The sequence below is a fragment of the Echiichthys vipera genome (genome assembly GCF_963691815.1).
Source record: "Echiichthys vipera genome assembly, chromosome: 17".
Taxonomy (NCBI): domain Eukaryota; kingdom Metazoa; phylum Chordata; class Actinopteri; order Perciformes; family Trachinidae; genus Echiichthys; species Echiichthys vipera.
Genome location: NC_139842.1, coordinates 6,749,311 through 6,767,437, shown reverse-complemented (window position 1 = coordinate 6,767,437; position 18,127 = coordinate 6,749,311). Strand labels below are relative to the sequence as shown.

At 43.7% G+C, this 18,127-nt stretch overlaps 2 protein-coding genes across 4 annotated transcripts; one reads left to right on the top strand and one right to left on the bottom strand.

Annotated features, from left to right (window-relative positions):
* The first annotated feature begins 968 nt into the window (after nucleotides 1-968).
* Nucleotides 969-6,903, top strand: napsa (napsin A aspartic peptidase). The gene is made up of 9 exons (XM_083931949.1): nucleotides 969-1,117; nucleotides 1,466-1,619; nucleotides 2,852-2,975; nucleotides 3,640-3,758; nucleotides 3,923-4,122; nucleotides 4,413-4,535; nucleotides 5,059-5,203; nucleotides 5,371-5,469; nucleotides 6,145-6,903. Exons 1-9 carry the CDS (start codon nucleotides 1,050-1,052, stop codon nucleotides 6,304-6,306), a joined length of 1,194 nt encoding a protein of 397 aa, XP_083788075.1. The 5' UTR covers nucleotides 969-1,049; the 3' UTR covers nucleotides 6,307-6,903.
* An 85-nt stretch (nucleotides 6,904-6,988) lies between these two features.
* On the bottom strand, nucleotides 6,989-12,205 carry mief1 (mitochondrial elongation factor 1). Of its 3 annotated transcripts, none has more exons than XM_083931948.1 (5): nucleotides 12,064-12,205; nucleotides 11,631-11,784; nucleotides 11,312-11,492; nucleotides 10,535-10,806; nucleotides 6,989-10,346 (listed from the first exon to the last, which is right to left on the bottom strand). In XM_083931948.1, exons 2-5 carry the CDS (start codon nucleotides 11,775-11,777, stop codon nucleotides 9,507-9,509), a joined length of 1,440 nt encoding a protein of 479 aa, XP_083788074.1. In that variant the 5' UTR covers nucleotides 11,778-11,784; nucleotides 12,064-12,205; the 3' UTR covers nucleotides 6,989-9,506. The 3 variants fall into 3 exon arrangements, with proteins under 3 accessions (XP_083788074.1, XP_083788073.1, XP_083788072.1); XM_083931947.1 differs by having other exon boundaries at nucleotides 12,029-12,169; XM_083931946.1 differs by lacking the exon at nucleotides 12,064-12,205 and having other exon boundaries at nucleotides 11,631-12,004.
* Between the last annotated feature and the right edge of the window lie 5,922 nt (nucleotides 12,206-18,127).

Genomic DNA, 18,127 nt, shown 5'->3' with positions numbered 1-18,127 from the left:
ATAAAGAGTGAAAACAGGGGGAGATAGCTAGCTGGACTGTTGGCGACAAAATCTGTCTACATGTGCCTCTAAAGTTGACAATCTCATCTCATCTCATCTTCATCCGCTTATCCGGGGTCGGGTCGCGGGGGCAGCAGCTCTAGCAGGGGACCCCAAACTTCCCTTTCCCGGGCCACATTAACCTGCTCTAACTGGGGGATCCTGAGGCGTTCCCAGGCCAGTGTGGAGATATAATCTCTCCACCTGGTCCTGGGTCTTCCCCGAGGCCTCCTCCCAGCTGGATGTGCCTGGAACACCTCCCTAGGGAGGCGCCCAGGGTTCATCCTTACTAGATGCCCGAACCACCTCAACTGGCTCCTTTCAACGCAAAGGAGCAGCGGCTCTACTCCGAGTTCCTCACGGATGCTGAACTTCTCCCCCTCTCTCTAAGGGAGACTCCAGCCACCCTCCTGAGAAAACCCATTTTGGCCGCTTGTACCCGCGATCTCGTTCTTTCGGTCATGACTAAAGTTTCCCCCTGTTTTAAGTCTTTATGCTAAGCTAAGCTAGCTTTGATGCTGGCTGTAGCTTTATATTCACTATGAGAGTGATTGATATCAATCTTCTCATGGGCATTCTCTCAGCAAGAATGCAGGAAACCCACAGAGAATACAGCTTTCATGGTCGAACCGTTAGACCATCTAGTTAAAGTAAAGGGAAGTGTATACACAATGTTTTCTATTGAAACGTTTTCTCAGCTGGCGTTTCTAACATGAATGTGCTAGTGTGTGCCCTCTCATTCATCTAGTCAACAACTCGTGACCCCGTGGAGACCTACACCGGTGTGTAATGCCGGATGATCGCCATCCCCTTCGACCAATAAGATCACCTAACTGATTATTTTTCCTCCAATCACTGAGCCACATAACGGGGAAAACCGAGTAAAGTCGGACATTGCCGAAGCGCTTTCTCTTCGCTTTCTGCGTCAGTCGGAGTGGTGGTCGGTGTTGGTGCGCTCGTTAGTTGCGGAAACGATACAAAAAGTGTGTGTTTTTTGAACGAGGGCAGGAATGACACGACTGGAGGTGTTCTGTGTCCTCGGGGCGCTGCTGATAACACAAAGCGCCGCCATCTTCAGGTAAGTGCTGTTCATCAGCTGGTGTTTTGGTAACAAGGGTGCGCTAAATGACATGTCGGCATTTATCACTTCTGAGCAACAGTGGAGCGCGCTGAACCCAGGTCGGTGTACGCGCGCGCGTGTTAACGTCATTGTTTTGTTTCCTGGTAGCCCCACGTGCTTCCAATTCATGTTCAAACTCCGATTAAAATGCAGTTTTACACATAGCTCAGCGCTTTTAAGTCAATGGTTACAAAATTTGCATGAAAGTAGATGCGCGTGTTCTGTACCAGGAAACGGCTCCTAACGCACGCGCATGGTTGGACCCGTGACTTTTAATTCAATAACCGGCCTTTTCCTCTTTTTCAGAGTGCCCCTTCACAAAACCAGAAGCTTACGACGCCTCATGAGCGACAATGGGATGTCTGTGGAGGAGCTTCGGGCTTTAGCGAGGAGCACCGGAGCACCGGACAGCTCTCCCTCCCTCACACCGCCTGTGGAGAGGCTCACCAACTTCATGGATGTATGTATGCTTCAGGAGCCCATAGTGCCCTACAAAGCCCAACTGCAGTACCTACGAAACAATGGCTTTAAAGTTTTTTTGTTTTTTTTTACTGTCCCAACAAATGAATATTTGGCACATGGATGATGGATTACGGTTTACTAGTTTACCATTTAATATTTTTTTTATTCAATTCAATCCTAACCTCCGTACTTTCAGGCCAATTATGGTGCAAAAATCACGTTATTAGTGATTGAGTAGTTACTGCACTTTGTAGGGCAGCATAGTTCAAGTCACATATCCGCATACACTCTCTGAAGTTAATGGTGAGTTTGTAGAGCCGTATTGGAGGGACCCAGCTTCTCATAACAGGGGGAGTAAATATCGTCAAAATGCTGGATAAATAACAATAGTTTTTCCAAAAACAGAAAAGAACTGCACCAAATATGGAGTATAAGATATTTATTTCACACAAAAAGGTTATGACCATAGATGACTACTGATGTACAAATAATGCTGTCAGCCAATTACCAACATGCCTTTGGGATTTACGCAATTTTGAAGCTGACTTGAGCCAAATGACTTCTGGAGTCAGTGACTGTCTTTTCTTTTTCTTTTTTTCCCCCACTACTGTGACAGACCATGGGGAATCACTATGCAATAGGGAACGAGTCCTGCATCATTGCAGTAACTCTACTAGCTAGGTAGAATGTCTTTCTTTTTGAAGCGGACGCCATCTTGAAAGGCTTGTAAAATTGCCTAACTCTGTCTTGTGACAAAATAAAACTGCCTAACTCACACTCTCGACAAAGGCCGTTCCACTACAGGGTAGGATTGCACAAACTGTTCAGCTGAGTGTGTAGGTGAAGAGCCGGCTTAGGCAAAAAAAATGATTCAATCAAAAATTTGACATAGGCCATTATTGTAAGAGGGCGACGATATTCGACTTGTGCGCCCTCTGGTTTGTTATTTTTCGCCTCTTATTTGAAATGAATTGTAATAAGGTTTGCGTGGAATCAGAAGTGCACTTTACTTTGCATTTGCTCCTGTATGTTAACTTTAAACCTACAAAGTTACAATAAGCCCTCCTCACGGATCAAATGCTCCTGTTTAATTTGTTATTAGTTACACCTGTGCTCATTTGTCTTTAGTAAAAAGTTTTCTGTCAAAAATGCCTACATGTAATCTATCTTCTAATGCAGGTGTAGTGCTGGTTTCACTGCAGATCTTGCTGTTATCCATTGTCTCCTCAGGCCCAGTACTATGGGATGATCAGCATTGGCACCCCTCCACAGGACTTCACTGTGCTGTTTGACACCGGCTCCTCCAACCTCTGGGTCCCCTCCATTCACTGCTCTTTCTTTGATGTGGCCTGCTGTGAGTCTGACTCATTCACTGTGCTCTTTATGTGTACAGGTTGGCTACTTCCTGGAAGATACTTGCTGTATTTCCCAAGCAGTGGTGACCTAAAATATCACACTTCTTCTTGATATGCCTTTAGAGAAATAAGAAGTGTACATGCAACCATTTAGCTGCATTTTATGGCTGTTTTTACTTCTTCAGTCATTTCCATTCACTGTTTAGCAATATTTATCCACAGCTAACTTAACTGTACAAGTTGGCATTCTGGCACAAATGTAATTCATTCATTCATTCATCTTCAACCGCTTGTCCCTGTCGGGGTCGCGGGGGGCTGGAGCCGATCCCAGCTGACATCGGGCGTGAGGCGGGGTCCACCCTGGACAGGACGCCAGTCTATCCATGGCACATAGAGACGGACAACCATTCACACCTAAGGGCAATTTTTAGAGTGAACAATTCACCTAACACGTGCATGTTTTTTGGATGGTGGGAGAAAACCGGAATTGCAGTACAATAAAATGTATAACATCACAATACAGTAAATTGTAAGTAAGACTGACGTTTGAAAGACATGGCAACACATCTGACTATTATTGGTCTATTATCATTAAAAATCCGTTTCCTAAATCAATGAAATCTGTACAGTCTCATTTTGACGGACGGCCCTCTCTTTCATTAGGGGTTCATCATCGCTACAACTCAAAGAAGTCGAGCACGTTCGTAAAGAATGGCACAGAGTTCTCCATCCGGTACGGCAGAGGCAGCTTGTCTGGCTTCATCAGCGGGGACACTGTCTCTGTGAGTTTCACAGACACTCATTACATTCTCTCGCTCACTCACATGGCCCTTTTTTTCTTGAACTGCATTCCAAGTTTGGCGGCCACGGCGTTCTTATCATTTCATTAAAAGACATGTTGTTGTTTTTTTTTCTAATTGCATTGACGTCACTCTCTTGCTTGCAGGTTGCAGGTCTGCCTGTTCCTGGCCAGCAGTTTGGTGAAGCGGTAAAGCAGCCTGGCATCACATTCGCAGTGGCACGGTTCGATGGGGTCTTGGGCATGGCCTACCCCTCCATCTCAGTAGCTAATGTCACTCCTGTGTTTGACACGGCCATGGCTGCCAAGCTGCTGCCCCAGAACATTTTCTCTTTCTACATAAGCAGGTTGGTGTCTGACAGAAGGAAGTACGGAAGAACAGGCTTGAATTGTATTAATAATTTTGATTTAGAGTATTATTAATACAGTTCTTGCCTGTTGTGCCAGTTTGAGAATCCCTTACTTCTGTGTTTGTTCAACTGTTGGTCAGAGAGACTTTATGTCAAACGTTTTCACTGCTCCTGCCAGTCGTTCTTTCAGCACCTCTGGAGTTTTCACAGTTGTGAAACCAGTTGACACATTTGATTGTTTAGTGTTAACACAGCAAGTTATCTTTCTGTCCACCCCCGTGTCTTAGAGACACAACAGCAGCAGTAGGAGGAGAGCTGATGCTGGGCGGGACAGACCCCCAGTACTACACCGGAGACCTGCACTACGTCAACGTCACACGAAAGGCCTACTGGCAGATTAAGATGAACGGGTGAGGAAGAAACTTTTGCAGCTTCATTGTTACAAGGAACTGAAAAAGTTAAGTCCATGCTGACGGACTTTCTGTTCTGTGTTTGTCATGGACACGATTCTTATCTTAGTATGATGCACATTAAAATGGTATTCTTACTGATGTAGAAAACTTGTACTTCTGATCAGTCTTCACTTTGATGAATTATAGAGCAAACTCAATTGACCTCAGTTGTCCTTATACCTGGCCTCTTTACCTCCAGATACCTAGAGCCTCCTTACGTTAAGCATAAAGGACTCTTTGAGTGTCTAATGGTTATATAACTGCAGTAATGAAGCAGGCGCATGCATTAAAAGTTAATTTATCTTATTTAGTTTTTTGGATAGCCTAAATCATAATCTAGTTTACACAAGCATACTCTGTCTTTTAAGGCAGCATTACAGTAGCATGACAACACATTTCTGAGGAAATATTGGAAATAAACGGATGCCTTTTGTGTCTGTGCCCCACCCTGCTGCTGCTCCATCTCTAACCTGCCCCGCAGAGTTGAAGTTGGCAACCAGCTGACTCTCTGCAAAGCCAGTTGCCAGGCTATAGTCGACACGGGAACGTCCCTTATTGTCGGCCCTGTGGAGGAAGTCAGAGCGCTGCACAGAGCCATCGGAGCGCTGCCCCTGCTGATGGGAGAGGTAGCTGACATAAAACAGAGCTACTCAACAGAAGACATGATGCGTGGTTGAACTCTTGTATCCCAGATTTAAAAACCTTTACTGGAGCAATCGCTCTTGTTAATGTTTGTCTTTTTGGTTCCTGAGATAATTTGAGATCATATTTTACTCTCTCCCTCTCCCCTAAGTACTGGATCGACTGTAAGAGGATCCCATCTCTCCCTGTCATCTCCTTCAACATCGGAGGGAAGATGTTTAACCTGACTGGAGAGGATTACGTCATGAAGGTAGACACACACATCTGTGGCTAAAAGTAGTACCCGACAAATACTATTTCCTCCTGTTTGAGTAACATTTGATAATGACCTATTTTTAAAGAGTTACAACTCAAACACCATCTACAGATTATTGCCAGCCTAACCCTATTTGAATGATTAAATCATGAGAGTTCTTGTAGCTTTATCTCTGGTATTTGTGGTCATTTGATTTTAGGGGTTGATGTATTGGTATGCATCATATTGACAGATTTCTAATATTCTGTGTTGCTGGTGCAGCTAAAGAGATTCGGAGCAAACCTCTCATTGTCCTGCATTAGATTCTAGAAGTGTATCAATGTAACTTCAGTTTGTCTCGACTATTCCTATGAACACGAAGTTGCTGGTTCTCCCCTGTTTATATGTGCTTTGAAAAATGTTTGTGTCACTGTAATTGTTCCTAGTCTCCATAATTAAGTGATCCCTTAATAGAATTACAATATACAGAGATGGGGTCAAGCCCTGTCTTTTTCTGTGCAATACTAAAGTGAGGCCAGTGTGGGAAGGAGGAACAAACGGTGACAAATGACTCTTTCAACATACAGCATGGGCATGTGAGGACTGTTGACAGACACACTTGGATAAAAGCGGGACTCTTCTCTTTATAGTACCCGCACAAAACTGAAAAAACATTTGCTTTTGATGCAGGAGTCTCAGCGTGCTACACCAATCTGTCTATCAGGCTTCATGGCCATGGATATCCCGCCTCCCGCAGGGCCCCTGTGGATCCTGGGAGACGTATTTATCGGGAAGTACTACACTGTGTTCGACAGGAACGCCGACCGTGTGGGGTTTGCCCCTGCCAAGTAGTTTACTGATCTGTTTGTGTGAAATATGCTGCGAGTATAATTTCTAGTGGTCGACGTTCACAACAAGCAAAGCTACATTTGATTATCAATACCTGCGTTATTTAATGGATGTTTATCACAGCAAGACCTGGCTAACCACATAAATGTTTCACATCTGCTTAGAATAATGGGTTTCCATGACAAAGTGGCTGCAGAGGAGCATTCATGGATGCTACCTGCATTAGCCATTTCCTCACATTTTGGCAGGGGGTGTCGATGTTTTGCGCCACTGAACAAAGGGACTGCTTCACTCAGCTTCTTGCACTTGCAGCTGTTTTACAGTTTGACATGCAGTGATTCAATCAGAGCTATGCATTTTGATGTATTTGCGCTGTTTAATATTTGTAATGTAGCTACAACTAAAATTTTGGGATGTCATTTTGTTTCATTCCTAACAACTGAACCACATTTCCAGTTCCCAATGTCTTGATAATGGATCTAAGTTACTTTTGTATACTGAATGTATCTCCTGATGTTTCTGTTAATATACCTGAGTTGTTGTTTTTTTGTTTGTTTTACCAAATCTCACTGACTTTTTAAATAAATGTGTCATTTTGAAGAGATGGATTTGGATTGTGTCTAATTAAGTATCTCACATAAAACAAAGATGAACCAACAGAAAGTTACTGGTAACATTTAATGAAGTATACAAAGTGCTGCAATGCTCAACTCGAGCTGAACTTTAAAAAAAAAAAATTGGGGGGGGGAATACACAGCATGCAACAAAGCATACGGCTAGTATGACTTTGGGTAATTGTTTTACAACATTACAAATGTGGCACAGTGGCTCCCCTCTACAACATAGTAGTACAATGTAGCATAAACTGGGTCTGAAAAGGAAGACGCTTAATATGCAAACAAAGATCTTCTGTGGTGTCATTTTTATATCGGTACATCCAGGACAAAGCACTTAATGAGCCACAATAAGTGGTACTTTTATATGTTGAATTGAATGCAAATAAATAGTCGGCTCTTTTTGGTTACAAATGTACATTAAATACAAAAATATTCACCTGTGTCTCTGTTATTATCTGGATCATGATTAAACTGAATGCACAGCGGAACTATAAACAACCCAAATCTGTCCTTATTGTACACCATACAAACAGTGGGCTGGGGATTAAGGGGACATTTGCTCCATGTCACTGCATTTTTTTTTAAATTCATTCTAAGGCTAAAAGTGAGAACAAAAAGCAACCGTGATTATTTTGGACATGTTTTGGGTAGTCAGAGGTACGCAAACTCCACTTGACAGTCTGGCAGCTATTGTTGTGACTCCACCTATTGACACCTGCAATGCGCAGCAGGCTAATCTAGCATCAGAAAACTTGGCTCCCAACGCTGATCCTATATAATAGAGGACCTGCGAGTTGACCCCTCTGTCAGACCATGCTCTAAAATGATTAGCACCTGTAATCTGTTAATATACACGTAGACATGACAGGTAGCAGCAGCCTGCTAATAGTGACGGCCATGTGTTGTTGGTGCCGTACAGGGCCAGGACTGATACAAGGCCAAGTATACCGCACTAAACCATGTCTGGCTACCTACTCTAGGCAGACTGGGCACCTAGAAGTTAATCAGGGTTTAATGTGGATATAAAACGTGCACAGGTGTGCACACAGACATACAAATACCAAACTACTGAGGTAACTGGCTCCATGCTCTTAACTGCAGTTAGACCAGGAAGTTAATACTGAAGCTAATTCACCAGATAACAAATGTTAGTAACCTTGTTTACAGCATGTGTGTTGTTAAAGATGGACTTCCCCCAACTGCAGGGGGACATTAGCTGAAAAACAAAGAATCCAGCCAGCGGTACTGGGTTGCAAGTGTATGCAAAACATAGAAAACAGTCAATATTGAAGGAAGAGGATCTAAACCGAAGATTTAAATTAAAGCAAAAAACCGTAGACAAAAGCACTTTCAGAATGTCCTAACACTTGACCAACATACTAACATTTTGACGGTGCAAAATAACCCATGATGGAGGTCAGATCTTTTTTTTTTAACTGAGATAATAAAGCATATCGGATACTCAAGAAGAAACCTCTTCCTAACAAGGAGCAGCTCTATGTTAGACAGAGTCACATGGAAATTTCCCAGTCCCACCAAAATAAGTGCACGAGAAAATGGTGAAGTCGTATTGTTGCAAATTTCTGGAAATCAACAAATTGAAAACTTAAAATTTCCATAAATGATAGTATGTTCCATTTGAGGATTTATATTCAACTTCAACCTCATTAGAAATATTACAGACACATCAATATATAACGCAGTGTATATTCATCTGTTTGATTTCTAGATTAGGTAGATAACACATGCAAGCTGCACACATTCCAATCACAACCTAATGTTTGCTTTCACTGATCCCTGGAAACATGGAGGCCATTATTTATGTTGAACACAGCCACTGTATTAATGAAGATCTTACAAAACCTTGATTTCACACTGAACTGCCTCAAAAGACTAGCAGTATTTAATATTATTCAGCAAAAAAGGAGCGTGGAAAAACAGTTTGCTTGTCTCTTAAGGCTGTTAAACAATTTATTAGATTTTGGGTTGGCATACACACAATCAACATTACGCTCTATCCCTTGACACAGTGGCTCGGACCTATCTCAAAACAGAGTGACTGCACAGAACATGTCTGTCCTCCTAAAACTCTCCAGCAAGTTAAAAAGAGCACTACTTTGATGCGGACATAAATACCACCTTCCCCTTTCATTTCGATATGGATCAGCCAGAATGTAGAGTGCAATACCTCCATCCAAATGTATTAGGTCCTAATAGCAGGTCTACTCTTAACTTCATTAATACAATGGCTTTAGTGTGAGCCATGAACACCCTTGGGCCTTTACTTTGATTTGAGATTAAAATAGCCTTTGCATGATCACACCACGTACCGCTTTCATGTCACGACTTTTACAGATCTCGACACTTCTGTAACTGCTACTGTGTACATCACATTTTCTCACTGATGGCATTTAAGACTGAAGAGACCGAGAGTTTCAGGAGAGCGGATAATTCCATGCAGATGGTTTTTTTCCCCCCCACAGGAACCTCATCGTGGCTCGAGGTCACCATTGCCCACAAAACGGTGGTTTACATTTCAATGCCACGATGCTGTGTGGCATGTATTTCTGTTCTAATATGATGTTGTCAGGGACAGGGCGGCTGTGCCACAGCAGTTCTCAGCAGCCCCTCAGGATCTGAGAGGGCGCAGTAGAGCGTATACCCTAGCTCATCCACTTCCTGTTCAGTAAGCTCACAGAATAAGTTAACTTTAGGGCTGAGGGCGCACGGCAGCCTCCCGGACTCTAGGTGTCCCACTAGTGCTCGCAGCAGCTGAAGGAACCGGTCGGCCAGCGCTTCCTTGGTCCAGTCGCCTTCTTTTTCGCACAGCAACAAGATGACGTTGGTGAGCTGGCTGGCGTTGAGCTGGTGAAGGGCGGGGTTGAGCTTGCAGACGGCCTTCGCCAGCTTCAGGCAGGCGCATCGGCAGCCTCCGTCCTCCTGGTCCAGGGCCCTGAGTCGTGCCGTCTCAGACACACGAAAGCTCTGCCGCCAGAGGTTTTCATGGCGTTCTGCAGCAAGTCGATGCGGTTTGGCGATCAACGAGGTCCCGTCCTCCATCACAAGTAAGGGTAGAAAGTCCACGTACAGTTTCCGGTCCGTCTCGTACTGTACCTCCAGGGTCAGTGTTTCCGAGGGAACCACAGGACGAATGATGTAGTCGAGAACACTCCCTATAGCTGGCCAGTTGATGGAGCCAGCCACAAGCTTGTCAAAGACCTCGAGGACTGATTTAGGGGAGAGGTAGCCTCCTACCATGCAGCGGTCCCAGTAGCTGCTGTTCCGTGGGAAATACTCCAAATTCTCCCTACGGACGAGCCAGAAACCGGGGACGTTCATGATGGTGTCCTCCCCAGGGATGGACGACCACAGGTTCTTCTCCAAGATAAGAGGCACCATAAGTTGGGCGTGGTCTGCTGTCACCACCTAAAAGATGGAGGAAGGGCATAAAACTGGAGAAAATATGGCAGACTGCAAACTTTTACAAACCAAATATTTAATCAAAATGATGTAAATTCACACCTAACTGTAATGGAAGGAGATGCATATCCTACTCTAAGTTAAAATTAAAAGACTTTGTCACAAAGTAGGACCAAATGTCAGTAACTTCATACCTGCAGGTCATCATACAGACTGCCACTCAGGTACATCTCTCTGAGCGGCATGTCAGGCAGTTTGGCATGAAGGAACACTCGGAGTTCAGCACAGATGTCCAGCGCTGCCCTCCTTGCCACAGCTTGCTCCTCAGTAGGGATGTTCACATTATTTTGGTAGAACTCCCACAGGTGTTCCTGCAGGGACAGACGCATTCGAGCCCGCTGCAGATCTGACTGAGTGGCTCCGCTGCCTCCCACCGCAGCGCGACCCACAGCCCTCCGCAGACAGTCTAAGGAGATGGGATGCAATCTTAAGTTAAAATACAGATTTGTGCAAAGTGCTGTTGCAAAGATGCAGGAGAATTTTGCGATCTTTCCTCTTCCACCACTAAATAATGACCTTTGAAGGGGGAATAGATCAGGTAGATAGGTAATGTCAAAAAGACCCGAGGCATTTGTGTTTTTTCAAAATATTAATCTACAAATATTGAAATAAGGGACTTCTACAGAACCTGAGAAGTTATAACATTAAAAAGGTTCAACTACATCATATCAAACTAATACAAAACAGCTGGCTGACTAACTACCGCACTACTGAGAGCAAACACCCACTGTAAAGGAAGAGCAACAATCCTCCAAATAGGCTGTCTGTCAACAGATAAAATGACAGCTGGCTGAAAGTCTAAACCACAAAAATAGGCATGTCAATGCTGCATCATATAACAGGTAGAAGACATTTGAGAGAATGACCTGAGACAAATTTAACGTCACTTTTAAAGGGTACGTTTTCCTCACCTGGTTCAAAAGCATGTGAGGAAGTGGGCAGAGACTGCAGAGACCTGCTAACTGTGGACTTCATGTCATGGCTCAGTACCCGTGGCGATGAACCCATCCAGGCGGGCTCCTCCCAGCTTCTCTTTCCTGTTTGTTCCATACCGGTGGGGCTGGTGGGAGCACTTATGGCACGGTCATACATCTACACAACAAAGAATTGTGTGCACACTGTTCACATTGGCATGAAAGTAAGAGCCCCCCCCCCCTTTCATCATACATGGAAGTGGAAGGTTATGTAGAAAATAAATAAAAAAACTGGAGGCAGATGCTTCTCACTTACTCTTTTGACAGCAAGCGTTGCAATGCCGAGCATGGCTGCTCCTCCCACTCCCAGCACAAGCTTGGCATTGGAAAGCATGAAGTCAATGGCTGTGCCAATCCCATTGTCATCTTTCTTCCCTTTACGGTCTCCATTCACCCCCGCCATCCTACCACTGAATACGGTGGGAATAAAGAAAAGGAGTAAAACAGGAGGACACTGGCCGGAAGATGATAGGGACAAAAAAAAGAAACACATTTTCTTTGTTTTTTTGCTTAGTCCAGAGGCACCAATTAAATACATATGACCTGTGATCCCTGCCTTATCCTACACTAAATAGTCCACCTTCCCCCATAGAGAATGTCTCAGAACTTATCATTTTCACTGCTGACAGAGTATTTTCTTATTTGCAAACCCACCTGTGAGATAGACCTCAAGATGAACTTTAACCCACCTCCAGATGACCCGTGACCCGTGACCCCTGCCTCCCTACATAAGCCCACCCAATCGGCTGTTGAGGAAGAACTGGCCCCTCTTCAGCGCGTCCTCCTTATCTTCAGGTATTGTCAGGGCTTGGCAGCGGCGAAACTCGCGAGCCACGGCGCGACGATAATAATTGCGGTCAGTGTACTGAAGTTGACGCCCTGCACGGAGCAGCGCCCGGTACAGCTCCAGCACGGCACTGCGAGACCAGCCGCCCATTAGGGACCACGCATGGAGAGGGGGGACACCCTGGCACCTGGGAAAAGGAGAGCAGAGGTTATGTGATGAGGGGAGTGATGTTAAGAGATAGCAAAGTTGCACTTTGTTTGGAATGGAATGTGATGACATCAAAGTCATAGCGGCCAAAAATTTTGGTCATCCAAGGATGTAACTGGTAGAAAATGAAAGAGAAAGTGAAGTCATAGTCGGAGAGTATGGGTGGAGAGAGAACAAGAGTTTTCTGCTGTAGAGATGAATTTATCTACACAGTAACAGTTTATGCATTGCACTTAAAAATTGTGCAAGAGCCTCACAAGGAAAGCTACCTGCCTTTCACCATTGGTTGGTTGTCACGCTGTTATAAAAAAGTAGTATTTAGGGATGCAAAAAGCTAACATTGTCCCTCAGTTCCTCCATGACCAGTGTAGCAAATGCTTTGTTCAATCTTTCTCTGCTTTGGCGATATCATAGGAGGGCAGCCTAAGGGCCTAATAGATTCAATTTACCTTTAAGAGCACGTCATCTTTACACCAAATATCATAACAACCTGCCCCTTTGCTAGTTTATAGTACATCTGTTGAATTGCACGTGGCTCAGACTTAACAATATCACTGCCTCTCAGGTGCAGTGTCAGCTCAAAGAGACTAAGGTTTAAAATGAGATTTATTTTGTGAATATTCATTTTACAGATCACCTTTTTAGGGTTACTGAAAAAAAAGTTTCAGTTTCATATCTGAATACTCTTCCTTGATTTCACAAGGGAACTATCTAACATGTTGTATCCTACCTGTAGTACAGTTAAGGTTGGCGGAGGGATATGATGATGAGATGATGTAGCGCGTTTAGTTATGAGTCTCGAGTTGTCCTACGCTGAGAGAGGTTCATTAAAGTTACACACAACAAGATGTCTCCTTGATCTTACTCTATCCACGTCCCGCAAGTAATTGTACGTAATAACTACCAGTTAATAGTTACCGCTAAGAATAACCAGCGTTACATTAGCAACCATCCAAATGTGCGCATTTAGCTTCAAATCGTGGCGAACTGTTTCCAACGACTGTTACGTGACCACTGCCTCTACCGACTGTAACATAATGACAATGTAAATGACCGAGGTTTATACGTCTTTAGAAAGTGTGCGGCTCAATGGAAAGCCATGCATTGGTTCACTCTTGACTAACTAGCATGTTAGCCTAACACGTTAACTAGCTACCAAAGCGCTGACCTTACCTTCAGCCAGCCTTATTGACATGACACACTCATAAAAACAGTGCGGAGGATACGGTAGGAGCAAAACCACGAGTTCACACAGCAAAAATAAAAGAAGCAAACCTACGTTTTAGAAATAAGAGCAAAGATTATGTCTTCAGACAGACAGAGGAAGGGCTCCGCTCAAGCCGGGGGTCAGATTCGCCAGTGACAACCGGAAACAAATAGTCTACGGCTCGAATACTACATCCGGTTTCTTAGCGGGTGTTACTTTATTGTTATTTTTTTTCATTATTTGGTTTTTAAATGTACACTTGTAAAATACTTACAGACTGTCAAAATGTTGGCACAAGAAAAAACAGGATTCACAAAAAAACAGGATATTAGTACAATATTACAAAACACAATGCAATCATAAACATAGACAAGGATTTACCTAATTTGTCATAAAACTATAGGGTTTGTTTGATTTAATCGTTGTGGTTATTTTTTTTATTAAGTAGATTTGAATTTGATAAGGTTTCAAAATCTAGACTGAGAGTGGTATGGTCATTTTTTCTGAAAACAGATAGATAGATTACTAAAAATATATATATTATATATATATTATATATATATATATATATATATATATATATATATATATATATACCAGATTTTGTCACTGCCATATTATTGCAACCATTCAAGGCGCAGACATGAAACGTTACAGGTGTGTAGAATGAGATTAAAATGAAGGCCGAGTTCAGAAATGGTTGTGGTCAGGGTCAATATTTCTCACTCTTCATAGATATACTGCATTTAATAATATATTGGGTCACTTGTGACCAGAAACACATTTTGCGAGGTATTTATGAGTGTATACATTGATTTGCACTGTGTGAGCATAACTATGTGGCATTCTTAATTATTGGAAGAATTTGGCCCAGGACATTATATTTGTATTTCAGCTCATTGCTCAGGTATGCAAAGGTGACGAACTGATTTAAAATGTCAAGCCTGTATAACCACCAGAACAAAAGGCTTTTGTTGTACCTGCACCACAACCAGAAGTGATAGGATCCAGGAGTACACCAATACAGCTCTACAGCATGGAGATATATGAAACCAATAAAGGTCAGCAAAAACAAATGTTCAGGAGGCATTAAGATAAGATAAGAGATAAGATAATATATTCCTTTATTAGTTCCATAGAGGGGACATTTCTTACAGAGGGAAAATTTACTCAAGTTACTCATTAAATAGTTAATACACTGTAAAATGAGCTTGTTGTCTTTGAAATCTGGAGGGCAGAGGCCAAGATGAATGCAAACCACACACTGTCCTATCATCCATAATCTAAAATTAAAATGCTACATTTACATACGTATATTTTAGCTTTGTGATATTATTTGTCCCTGTGTCTATGGGGACTATGACTGTATGAGGCCACCACAATAAGCGGCTCCTAGGAACAGGTCCCATACTAACCCACACTAAAATCAGTTTCAAAAGTCATTGTTACTTACATAAACTGTGGTAGAAATCAAACAAAAACATTACACTGAGGAAAAAATCTATAGATTTGCTTGCAAAAATGATAATACAAAATGTATGGCCACATGTGTTCCTTCATGTTGCCCTTAAATAGTCTGAAAAATGTGTCCTTACAATTGATATCCTGCAACTAATTACATTGTCAACACTATTAATATGGTATCCACCAAGAAATGAAGACACAAAAACAATTCAAGCTGGAATATTTTTTGTACTATCACATTGCATTCACATTCACACTATAGATGTACCAACTGTTAGTGTTAACACTTCAGCAAATAACTGCTGATTTACTCCTCTAAGCTCAAATTCAAATTGCAATGCAGGAGGATCAATGGTGATGATTATAAGATTAATAAAAGTCCCAGTCGGTACCTTTGAGGCAATTTTATGGTTGAAATCCATATATTTTTATAATGCTCTTTGGCCCAATTACTAAAAGTATATCACATCTAATGGCCAAGACCTGTGGAGTACCTATGTTCAGGGCAAGTACTTCATTCCTTTCATCCTAGGAATGATATGTATATCTCTGATGTCATCGTGCTGAAGCAGCCAACACAAGTAACGCTCCGTCCCCATGCCCCATCCGCTGGTGAGGAGTGGCTTCACTTGTCTCATGTTAATGTACCATTTGTAGGACTGCTCTGGCACTGCATGGTGCCTGAGGGCCTCCAGTACCATCTCAGGGGTGGAATGACGTTCACCAAGACCCACAGTCTCACCCAGCCCCAGGAGAAGGTCTGCAGCTTTGGCTTTGCATCGTCCAGTGCCTTCCACGTAGGCCTGGTAGAAGGGAACTCCTAGATGGTCCATCTCAGTCAGCCAAACAGCGCCACCATATTTCTCAATCAGAACACGCTCTCCTTTGCGTGTTAGTTTTCTGCCAAACTGTGGCTGGCCATCTTGCACCCACTCCAAACAGTCAGCAGAGGGCATCATGGGAATGGCCTGGTCTAGAGGTACTCTTTGGAGTGACTTTTTTCCATCCAGCTTACTCAGCATGGCTTTGACATGGGTAAGGGTCCCAGCAGTGTTGAGGATCATATCAGAGTGTTTCTTCAACATAGACTTGGTGAGATGAGCCAAGTATCCCTCTGCTGTAGAAATGGCTTTGTCCATGTCACCCAACAGTTCACACTCAACATGGTAGAACTGGTTCAGGTGGGTGGCATCAGGATCTTCACCTCTAAAGCTGGGAGATATGTAATAAGTCCCCGGCAGGTTCTCCTGGAAGCGAAGAAAGTATTCAAGTACAAATTGCATTGAGTCAGCCAGGTAGATGTCCTGGCCCAGCAGGTTAACAGAAACTGGTTCTGAGTCAGATCCCAAGCCCATTGGTGAGGAGATGGTGTCTGTGGTGAGAGGAGTTAGAGCATATGAGTACTGGCAGAAACTGTGGAAATATTCCACTGTGCTGTGGAAAAGAGTGTTTTGAATCTGGAACAGGTTGCGATACCACTGGCTCTTGATGGCAAGTGTGGAGTGAGACTGAGGGTCATGCCATGAATGAGGAGGCGTGCACTGGGTGAGTTTTGAGTGGATCTTTTTGAGGGTCTCAGGATCAGCAGATGGACCATCCAGTGATGACACATATCCGGGGTAGCTTTGGAAGCATTCTGGTTGCAGCCCAGCAGGCTTAGTGCCATTTGGTGAAGGTGTCAAAGGGATTAGCTTTGCATGAGCATAGTCAATCTCAAAGCCCTCAAAGATCAGTGCAACACCCCGAGCTCTCATCCCCTCTTCCAGTAGCCGGGCAACTTTATAAGTTGCTAAGATCAGTGCTTTGTAGTCAGCTTCCTCCAGTTTAAAAATGTCACTGGACAGTTGTTTGCGTGGCACCACAACAGTTAGTCCAGGAGTGTTTGGGTATGGCGTCAGAAAGGCCACATGCTCACTGTCTTCCCACACTCTCCACTGTTGCTGCTCTCCACGTACAATACGACTGAACAGGTTATCACTGGAAGCATCGCCAAAAAAGTCAAAGCAAGAAGGTGCATTTGGTGTTGGCAGCCCCCTTCTAATCTTTGCCTGAACCTGGGCCAGTGACTCATCATCCCACCGTGGGCCACTTTTTGATGTGCAGTAGCCAGGATCGTAAGAGTGGAATTCCTCATCACTGGCAAGATGGGGCTGCCACTTTGGCTCTAGGCCATGAAGCGGGAGCAGACGGATTTGTGCTGGGTGATTTGGGGTTGGATTGAACACCAAGGCACAACGCTGCACTCCCAATCGCTCACATAGCATGCTTGACACAGCTCTTGCTTCATGTAGCATAGCCACAAAATCCGGTGTAGCAAACTGGAAGATGCTGTTTGCCCCACTAAGGGTTTTTCTAGTCAGAATGGCTGACCCAGGGATCCAAGGTTTGGGATCCAAGTAGGCAACCAGCTCATCATTTTCCCAGATCACATCAGAGAAGTTCTTCAGGGGCTTGAGGACCTCTACTCGTGAAATGCCACCTGTTATAGATGCCACAAACATCACACCAGCATTCGTTTCAATGATGAAATCACCTTTAGAGTCCACAGCAACGATTCCTGCACAGATCCCATCTAGATTTTCAGCCATCACTTCTCTACATGCTTGCCTAAGGCTGCAGCCTGTGTTATGGTAGAGACTGGCTATTTTTTGTGCAACTGTGTGCCTCAGAAATACATCTCCATCTCCAGAGCAGGCAATAGCTAACTTTTCATCAGCATATATTCCTGCCCCTACTACTGCAGTATCCCCGACTCGCCCTTTCAGCTTTCCTACTATTCCACCTGTGGATGATGCAGCAGCCAGCCCATGCAGGCGATCCAGGGCCACAGCTCCAACTGTCTGAGGGTGATTGTTTTTTGAGGTATTTCCAACAGTGAGCTTTGCAGTTAACTGTCGGTGACGTATATCAGTGTAGAAATACTCAGGCCCAACAGGCTTCTCCTTTTCATCCAACCCTTGTAGAAACTCCTCAGCCCCATCTCCCACAATGAGTGAATGCAAGCTTTTCTCCATGACACATCTGGCTGCTTTTATTGGGTTCTTCACACTTTGCACACAAGCAACCGAGCCTGACCTCATTGAACTGC